Below are 10,703 nucleotides of genomic sequence, written 5' to 3' on the forward strand. Positions count from 1 at the left end.
GCCCAGGAGTTGGAGGTTGCTGTGAGCTGTAATGGCACGGCACTCTACCCAGGGGGACAGCTTGAGGCTCTGTCTCAAAAAAAAAAAAAAAAAAAATTAATAAAAGATTTATAGCTCCCGATAACTGACTTTGGTATGGGCCCCATGTATTAGTGCTTTTCCCCTTCACTATCTGTAACAGTTGCCTTGTGTTAGATTCATAATATTCATGCCCCGATTGTGTAACATTGCCTTATTAATCTTCTACCTTCTAAAATGGTGTGCTTTTCTGAGATTGCTAATGGTTACATTAAAAAACTTACTTTTTTTTTTTTTGGTTTTTTTGTTTGTTTTTTTAGAGACAGAGTCTCCCTTTATCACCCTCGCTAGAGTGCTATGGTGTCACAGCTCACAGCAACCTCCAACTCCTGGGCTTAGGTGATTCTCTTGCCTCAGCCTCCTGAGTAGCTGGTACCACAGGTACCTGCACAATGCCCGGCTATTTTTTTGTTGCAGTTTGGCTGGGGCCAGATTTGAACCCGCCACCCTCCATATAGGGTAGGCCGCCACCCACCGGCCCTACCCACTGAGCCACAGGCACTGCCCAGATAAAAAAATTAATGTTAATTATTTTATTTTCTTCCCCTCCCTTTTGGTTACATTAGCTAAAGAAATTATTTAACAAACAGTAACAGAACACTAAAGAGTTTGTTATTGAGTACTTAGAGAAAGAATCCAGAAGTATTCTAATTAAAGATAAACTTAAATATCACCTTCCAGGCTGTTACAGTGACTCACCCCTATAATCCTAGCACTCTGGGAGGCTGAGGCAGGAGGATCACTTGAGCTCAGGAGTTAGACAAGCCTGAGCAAAGTGGGACCCTATCTCTACTAAAAATAGAAAAAATTAGCCAGGCATTGTGATGTACTCCTGTAGTCCCAGCTGTTGGGGAGGCTGAGGCAGTAGGATTGCTTGAGCCAGAAGTCTGTGAGCTGGACTAAGGCCATGACCCACACAACAGAGTGAGACTCTGTCTCATTCATAAATAAATAAATAACACTTTCTTGAATCTGTAATCATATGATAAACCGTGACCTTTAACACAGTTTGGTTTTGCTACTAATGGCATTTATAATTTTATATTTATATATTAGCACATATATTTTTCTTCTTACTATTTTTGTACTGTTTATAGAAAAATTAATAAACTTCTTCAGGGCTTCGAAGTGTCTTTCTCAGATTTGTGTTCACTGAAAACCTTTACAGTGTAATATATTGTCCATAGTAAGCGCTTTAACATTTGTTAAATTAAGGTGAGAGTATTTGCTCCTACCTGTTAGACACTAAAGACATCTTTATTTGTGAGTACAAGCAATCCCTGAGTTACAGACATTTGACTTATAACTTGCACTTAGGAATGGAGCTATTATGGGTAATAGGTAAATTTACTTGTTCCATCTTATGTACAAATTCAGCTTAAAAATAAGCCTACAGCTGGGCTCTGTGGCTCACACCTATAATCCCAGCACTGTGGGAGGCTGAGTCTGAGTGAGAGCGAGACCTATAATCCTATCACTTTGGGATGCTGAGGTGGGAGGATTGACTGAGGCTGGGAGTTTTAGACCAGACTGAGCAACATAGTGAAAACTGTTTCTTGTAGTCACAGCTACTTGTGAGACTTAAGGCAGGAGAATTACTTAAGCAAAGGAGCTCAGAGGTATAATCAGCTAGACAGATAGATGGGTGGGTGGGTGAATGGAGGGAAGGATGTTTGGATGTATGGATGCATGTATGGACAGACAGACAGACAGCAAGACTGTCTCCATAGATAGATACATACATACATACATAAATGGAATACAAAATGATTTGAATTACATAGTGTCTTTTATTTTTTAAGAAATTTAAACATTTAGGGGTACAAGCTCACCTTTTTAGACTGTTATCAGAAATGTAAATTTATACTGGGCTTTTGATGACTATTTTAACTTTTTTTTTTTCTCATAAAATTTTTGTTATTATAACATTCAGCAAGCATATAGTGGAGCAGATGGTGGCTGTCATTGGGTGAGTAATTCTTTAAGGACTCATCATCACTGTGTGAATGGGATTAAATATGTTAAAGATAGAATAAGAATTGAAATTTTGTTTTGTGTTTTTGTTTTTGTTTTTGTTTTTGTTTTTGAGACAGAGCCTCAAGCTGTCCCCCTGGGTAGAGTGCCATGGCATTACAGCTCATAGCAACCTCCAACTCCTGGGCTCAAGCGAGTCTCCTGCCTCTGCCTCCCAAGTAGCTGGGACCACAGGCGCCCGCCACAACGCCCGGCTATTTTTTGGTTGCAGCCATCATTGTTGTTTGGCAGGTCCGGGCTGGGGATTCGAACCCGCCACCTTAGGTGTACGTGGCTGGCGCCTTAGCCGGTTGAGCTATAGGCGCCGAGCCTTGTTTTTGTTTTTTAAAGACTTCGGCTTTTATTCTGAGTTAGAGAGGAGGCCACCAGAGAATTCTGAGCAATTGAGTGACGCAATCATGTATTTTTTTTTTAAATTTTTTTGCAGTTTTTGGCCAGGGCTGGGTTCGAACCCACCACCTCTGGCATATGGGGCCGGCACCCTACCCTTTGAGCCACAGGCGCCACCCCAAGAATTGAAATTTTGAAATAGCTCTTTTACCTTTTCAAAAAGCAAAACTCTTACCCTGTTAACTTTAAATTGACTTTCTTGTCCTACAGCAAAGAAGGATCTAGTTCAAGATGTCTCTTTTAAATAATAAGCCAAACATACTAAGTCATACAATTCTTGATTTAAAAGAAGCTTTGGGTTTACATCTGTAACCCCTCCAAGGAAATAAGAAATGCTTTTATGTAAAAGATGAATGAACTCAGGCCAATAATCCTAGCACTCTGGGAGGTTGAGGTGGGAGGATTGCTTGAGCTCAGGTGTTCAAGACCAGCAAAAGCAAGACCCTGTGCCTACTAAAAATGAATGAATGACACATGTATTATTACAGTGTAATGGTGCTCTAGTACAGTGCTGTGACTTTTGGCCAAAATTGCGTTCCAGGTACCCAGTTGCATTTAAATATAAAACTTACATAAATTTTTAGTATTTCTTTTTTTTTTTTTTTTAAGACAGTGTCTCACTTTATCACCCTTGGTAGAGTGTTGTGGCATCATAGCTCACAGCAACTTCCAACTCTTGGGCTCAAGAGATTCTCTTGTCTCAGCCTCCCAAATAGCTGGGACTATAGGTACCTGCCACAATGCCCAGCTATTTTTTAAAGATGGGGTCTTTTACTTGCTCAGGCTGGTGGTCTTAAACCTGTGAGCTCAGATAATCCACCCACCTCAGCCTCCCAGAGTGCTAGGATTATAGGCATAAGCTACTGCCCCCAGCCTAAAAGTTTAGTATTTCATTAAATAATGCATGATAAGATAGTATATATTAACAAAATATGTCAGGTTTCTTATTATTCATTAGAGAAAAATTATAACATTTTAAAAGGCTGAAGTATGGCTGGGCATGGTGGCTCATGCCTACTATCCTAGCAACTCTGGGAGGCCAAAGCAGGTAGATTGGCTGAGTCCAGGAGTTCAAGACTAGCCTGAGCAAAAATGAGACCACCATCTCTAAAACTAATGAGGCGTTGAGGCAGGCACCTGTAGTCCCAACTACACAGGAGACTGAGGAAAGAGGATTACTTAAGCCCAAGAGTTTGAGGTTTCTGTGAACTATAATGCCATGGCTTTCAACCAAGGGAGACAAAATGAGACTCTTGTCTCCAAAAAAAAAAAAATTGCCACTTGGTGAATTTGTAAATTGCTTTTATTGTCTTTAAGCCATACATTACATATTATATTGTCTTTTATATATTTGATATCTTTTATAATAATTTTAATAATACTTTGCAATTCAGCTTTAATGCAATAATTAAGTAAAAAATACATTGTTGAGAATATGCCCACTGAAACTAGTCATTGGTTTTATTAGTTCCTAAGCTTCTTATTCTAAATATAGATTATAACTTATACATTAAAATTTAATGACTCTAATTTGTTGCTGCCTAAATCCTTACAAATAAAGTGCTTTAGATGTCACCATACATCACTTTCAAAGACAAAGAAGGAATATTCTTGTCCCTTTTTTTTATATAAGGAAAACATTTCATCCATTCTTAGAGATTACCGCTCCATCTTGATTGTACAGTTAACTACCACATCTACCCACACATTACAGAGTTCAGTGAAGGGTGAGACCCCACATTTTTTCTTTGTCCTTTTCCCATACTAACCATTTATAGAAGGAAGTTTTTATCTGTGTCTGCACCCTCACCACTGCCACCTTCTATTTCACTAGACATTGAAGTTCTAACGTAGGTTCCTGTCTCAGTGGCCCACATCCACTTTTCATTCCCTTCCACTCTGTTCCCAGTAACTTTTTTAAAATTACAGTCTGGAAATGACATCTCTACTGTCCTCACCTCCCAACCTCTCCTATTCTTGAAACTCTGCATTAGTATTTCCCATCATTCTTTTTTTTTTTTTTATTAAATGATAGCTGTATACATTAATGCAAACATGGGGCACAGTGTAGTGTTTTCATATACATTTTGAAATACTTTCTGAAATTCAGAAAATGCCAAAACTCGTTAACAGGGTTTATGAAGTCTTGCATGATGTGTCCCTTCTGGTTTTCTCTGCTCAAACCACTTTGTCCATACTTGAATACAGGCAGTCCCCAACTTACAAACATCCAGTTTACATACAACTCACACTTACAAACAGAGGCCTTTATAGTAAGTCCCTGAGTTGCAAACCTTTAACTGACCTTATGACTCACACTTATGAACTGGAGGCTATTACAGGTAAATTTGGCCCTTTTGACTTACATACAAATTCAACTTAAGCACAGACTATCTCGAGTGTAACCTGAGGGCTGCCTGAAGTTGAGACTCTCCGCACTGGTCTTTGTTCCTGCTATTTCCTTTACCTAGTTGATGATTTCAACTTTGGCATTATTGACATTTTAGGCCAGATAATTCTTTGTTATGAGGAAGTACCCTGTGCATTGTAAGATATTTGTTTAGCACCATTCTTGTCCTCTGCTCACTATATGCCACTAGTAACTCCCAGTCATGACAATCAGAAGTCTCCATATATAGCCAAATATCACTTAGGGGCATTACCACTTTGTTGAGAATCACTGTCATAGATAATGTCCTTTAGATTTCAGCTTTTCCATTCTCAGAAAGCCTTCCCTGATGTGATCAAATACCCTCTTTACCAAGGACCTGTCTTCATCACAAAATGTCCTATATGTACTTACAGGTTGTTTTTGTTTTTTTTTTTACCACTGTACGAATGAGAATATAGTCATTTTTGTATTTATGTTTTTGTGTATGTGATTACTGTCTTTTTATTATTAACCTATAAGTTTTTCAATGGTAGAGACTATATTTATTTACTTATGGTATATAGAAATAAAAGCCTAGGTCATTGTAGCTGTTAGAATATCTTATATTTTTCTTTTTTTTAGACAGGAGCCTCAAGCTGTAGCCCTGGGTAGAGTGCCATGGCATCTCAGCTCACAGCAACCTCCCACTCCTGGGCTCAAGCGAGTCTCCTGCCTCAGCCTCCCAAGTAGCTGGGCCCACAGGTGCCCGCCACAACGCCCGGCTATTTTTTTTTGGTTGCAGCCGTCATTGTTGTTTGGCGGGCCTGGGCCAGATTCGAACCCGCCACCTTGGGTGTACATGGCTGGCGCCTTAGCCACTTGAGCCACAGGCGCTGAGCCCTTATATTTTTCAAAATCATTAGTTTGCTAGCACTCTCAGAGGCTGAGGCAGGTGAATCACCTGAGCTCAGGAGTTCAAAACCAGCCTGAGCAAAAAAGCAAGACTCCAGCCAGTCCTTCTAAAAATAAAAAAAAAACAACCAGGCTTTGTGGTGGGCACCTGTAGTACCAGCTACTCTGTAGACTCAGGCAAGAGGATCTATTGACCCCAAGTGTTTGAGGTTGTTGTGAACTATGACACCATGGCACTTACCCAGGACAACAGATTGAGACTCTGTCTCAAAAAAGATAATAGTTTATTTTAAATTCCACCAGTATAGTCCCTCAAGAAAAATTCCAGTAATCCTTTCTTCTTAAAGATAAGAAAGTTTTGGCTGGGCACCTGTAGCACAGTGGTTGCAGCACCAGCCACATACACCAAAGGTGGCAGGTTCGCACCTGTTCCAGGCCAGCTAACCAACAATGATAGCTGCACCAAAAAATAGCCGGGAGTTGTGGTGGGTGCCTGTAGTCCCAGCTACTTGAGAGGGTGAGGCAAGAGAATCACTTGAGCCCAAGAGATTGAGGTTGCTGTGAGCTGTGACACCATAGTGCTCTACTGAGAGTGACATAGTGAGCTCTTATCTCAAAAAAAAAAAGGAAAAAAAAGGAAGAAAAAAAGATAAGACTTTTGCATAAAACTTTTTTCGGTTTTTTTTTGAGACATACTCTGTCATTCTGGTTAGAGTACCATGGCATCATAGCTCGCAGCAACTTCAAACTTTAGAGCTCAAGCTGTCCTCTTGCCTCAGCCTCTCGAGTAGCTGGGACTACGGGGTCCTGCTCTTGCTCAGGCTGGTCTCCAACTCCTGAGCTTAAAAGATCCACCCGATTTAGCCTCCCAGAGTGCTAGGATTACAGGCGTGAGCCACTGCGCCCAGCCTGCATAAAGTGATTCTGATAGTCAAGATCCACTGGATTCATGTATTTAGTTGAATTAGATGGTTGGTGTCATATGTAAAAGTTATTTTCAAGAGAAACCAATGTTGGCTTGTCTTGATATCCTCATCTTTTTCTCAGTACTGTATACAATTATTTCAGCTTTTTTCTTAGATAATATATTAAACCCCCTAATAAACAGACTTGGCAAATGATAGTAATGCTTTATCATTAGATGCCAAAGGGTATATTTTTAGTCTTTGTCAGTAATAACATTATCTTTTGTTTAGATTCTCCAATGGAAGGTGACATTTGTTTTCTTACATTTTGAAGTATGAAACACTTTTAAATACAGGGCGTTCATGTGTAATTTAAAATAGTTTAACAGGATCGGCACCCGTAGCACAGTGGTTATGGCGCCAACCACATACACCAAAGTTGGCAGGTTTGAACCCAGCCCCAAACCCAGCCCAGGCCAGCTAACCAACAATGACAACTGCAACAAAAAATAGCCGGTTATTGTGGGAGGCATCTGTAGTCTCAGCTACTTGGGAGACTGAAGCAAGAGAATCACTTGAGCTCAAGAGTTTGAGGTTGCTGGCTCGGCACCTGTGGCTCAAGCGGCTAGGGCACCAGCCACATACACCTAAGGTGGTGGGTTCGAATCCCCAGCCCGGGCCCGCCAAACAACAATGATGGCTGCAACCAAAAAATGGCCAGGCGTTGTGGCGGGCGCCTGTAGTCCCAGCTACTTGGGAGGCTGAGGCAGGAGACTCGCTTGAGCCCGGGAGTTGGAGGTTGCTGTGAGCGTGATGCCATGGCACTCTACCCAGGGGGATAGCTTGAGGCTCCGTCTCAAAAAAAAAAAAAAAAGAGTTTGAGGTTGCTGTGAGCCGTGATGCCATGGCACTCTACCGAGGGTGACACAGTAAGACTCTGTCTCAAAAAATAAAATAAAATAGTTTAACATAGTAAATTTCACATGAAATTTATGTCTACCTTGTGTAAGTATTCAAATGAAAATTAATAAATAGACTCAGCACACCTAGATTGAAGATTAAGTTAAATGAAAAGAATGCATTTTTTTTTTTTTTGAGACAAAGAGTCTCACTCTGTCACCCTCAGTAGAATGCTGTGAGGTCATAGCTCACAGCAAACTCTTGGGCTCAAGCAATCCTCTTGCCTCACCCTCTTGAGTAGCTGAAACTACAGGCATATGCCACTACACCCACATAGTTTTTCTATTTTTAGTAGAGATGGGGTCTCACTCTTGCTCACGCTGGTCTAAAACTCCTGAGGTCAGGCAGTCCACCCTCCTTAGCCTCCCAGGGTGCTAGGATAACAAGCGTGAGCCACTGCACTTGGCTAAAAGAATGCATTCTAAGTAGACCTAAATTTCTAATTTCGTATCATAGTAAATAGATTAGTGATTTATTTCAGAAAAGAAAAGGCAAACAGATTGGCTTACTAGACAGATTGTTGAGTGGAACTGAAAATACTGCCTCTAACTTGGCTGTAGAAGCTTTCTCCTCCAATTGTTTTCCCCTTCATCCTACTCAAAACTCTAAATCATAGGAAACAATCAAACTAAATGGTAAAATCTGGAATGCAGTGGCTTCAAGGATATTTAAAACTATGCACCCACAAATAAAAGAGTGATAAATAGCCATAATAGAGAAAAAAACCAAAAGACGAGCAAGAGAAAAGCTGGCAACAGTTTGCTTTAAAATAAAAGTATGAGCTACTAAGGCAAGAAGAATGAAAAGTGAGTCCCAGGAGTCAGGACAACGAGGGAGTGGCACAGTGAAAAGAACGCAGCCTTTGGACAAAACAAAGCTAGATTTGAATATAAACTCTGCCACGGGCCACTTTGTCTTCTTTCTGCATCCACTTTCGTTGCTCTAATTTTGAACGTGTTTCTCTGAGTAGCATTTCTTCTCCACTTTAGGAGGCCACTGATAACCTTCTCAACCCCAGTCACAATGTGAAATGTCCCACGACCAAGATTTTATAACTTAGTTGGAACACACTAATATCAGTGAGTTGACATTCCAAAGCTTTGTCTCAAGTTTAATATTGCTTGTGTTGCTTCCATTCTTTTTTATCTTATTTTATTTTATTGACACAGAGTCTCACTGTGTCACCTCAGTAGAGCGCTATGGCATCACAGCTCATAGCAACCTCCAACTCTTGGGCTTAAGCCATTCTTTTGCCTCAGCCTCCCAAGTAGCTGAGACTACAGGCACCCACCACAACTCCCGGCTATTTTTTGTTGCAGTTGTCATTATTGTTTAGCTGGCCTGGGCCAGGTTTGAACCCACCAGCCTTGGTGTATGTGGATGGTGCTGTAACCACTGTGCTAAGGGTGCCAAGCCTGCTTATGTTCTTAAAGTCTCATTTTTCACGGTTTCTACTGTAGACTTCTCAGTGCCTGGGTGACTGTACTGTGTCACCTGGAGAATGCCTCTCCTTAAAGAAAGAATCCAACTAACTTTGTCCCTGATCAGTAAAATGCCTTTAGCCAAGAAAACCTTTCATCAAAGATTACACAAATAATTCTGGAAGAAACTATTTTTTTAACATAATAATGTTGTAATATTTATTATTAATTTACTTTGTTTTTTTGTTTTTTGTTTTTTGTTTTTGAGACAGAGTCTCACTCTGTTGCCCTGGTTAGAGTATCTTGGTATCATAGCTCACAGCAACCTCAAACTCTTGGGTTGAAGTGATTCTCCTGCCTCGGCCTCCCAAGAAGTTGTGACTAGTACCCAGCTAGTTTTTCTATTTTTTGTAGAGGCAGAGTCTCATTCTTGCTCAGTTTGGTCTTAAACTCCTAAGCTCAAGAGATCACCTGCCTCACCCTCCCACAGTGCTGGGATTACAGGTATTAGCCAACATACCTGGCTGTATTATTAGATTCCATCAATGAAATTTCACAGCTCAATGAAATTTCAGCTATGCATAAATATTTTCTTCCTACTGGCAAGTAAATTAGCTGAGAGAGGTTATAAATAAATTACTTATGTAATTTTTATCTTATTTTGCTTTTTAGCTACATTTCCTAGAATGAAATATTTTTATTTTTATTTTATTAACCTTTCAATAAAGAGGATATCATATAGAAAAGAAAAAAGAAAAGAGGGTATCATGTCATATGTAATCTTTTGTTGTTGTTGTTGTTTTTGTAGTTGTCACTGCTGTTTGGCAGGCTGGGGCTGGGTTCGAACCCACCAGCTCCAGTGTATGTGGCTGGCACCCTTGCCGCTGAGCTACAGGCACCGAGCCATAATATGTAATCTTTTGAGACTTTTCACTTAATATATTGCTAGTATTGTGTATTGCTAAAGATTATTCATTTTGGCTGCTATACATTATTTTACTGGCGATTGATTATTCATCCAGTCTCCCAAGGATGAACATTTGGGTTATTTCCATGTTTCTGCTGTTTTGAATATTGTTTCCATGAGCATTTTTTAGTGTAAGAAAAGGACTATGAAAAGGACAGCTCAGAAGAGGGAAAAGGTGAATAAAAAGAGACATTGGATATAAGCAGGTACTTCAACTCTTGATTTTGTGTAAGGGCAAATTTGGACAAACTCACAACACTGATGTACCTGTGGCCTTCCAGGCCCAGCTGTTTACTTCCCCCACAGATAGCATGGAAAGAGAAAAGCATGTTGGCAGGTCCATCTCTGGTGGTCAGGTTTCATATTACTTTTACAGACATATGAATGCTATGTTGATGACTTCCCAAAGGGCTTCTCTTGTCAATATAGCAATGGCATGTTCTAGTCAAATATGATACCCTAAATATGCCTTTGGCCTATGGGATTTGTTTTGGGTTTTTTTTTTGGTAAGAGACAGAGTCTCACTTTATCGCCCCTGGTAGAGGCTGTGGTGTCATAGCTCACAGCAACCTCCAACTCCTGGGCTTAGGTGATTCTCTTGCCTCAGCCTCCCAAGTAGCTAGGACTACAGGTGCCCGCCACAATGCCTGGCTATTTTTTTTTTT

General features: G+C 40.4%; 1 protein-coding gene across 1 annotated transcript in view; it reads left to right on the top strand.

Moving 5' to 3' along the window:
• VMP1 (vacuole membrane protein 1) overlaps positions 1–10,703 on the top strand; it is a 141,453-nt gene that overhangs the window by 115,028 nt on the left and 15,722 nt on the right. The window contains exon 10 of the mRNA XM_003795593.3: positions 1,986–2,047. Coding sequence (XP_003795641.1) covers positions 1,986–2,047 — 62 coding nt within the window. The remainder of the gene's footprint in view (positions 1–1,985; positions 2,048–10,703) is intronic.

The sequence above is a fragment of the Otolemur garnettii genome, unplaced genomic scaffold, assembly GCF_000181295.1.
Source record: "Otolemur garnettii isolate 467f Iridium unplaced genomic scaffold, OtoGar3 scaffold00094, whole genome shotgun sequence".
NCBI classification, from domain to species: Eukaryota; Metazoa; Chordata; class Mammalia; order Primates; family Galagidae; genus Otolemur; species Otolemur garnettii.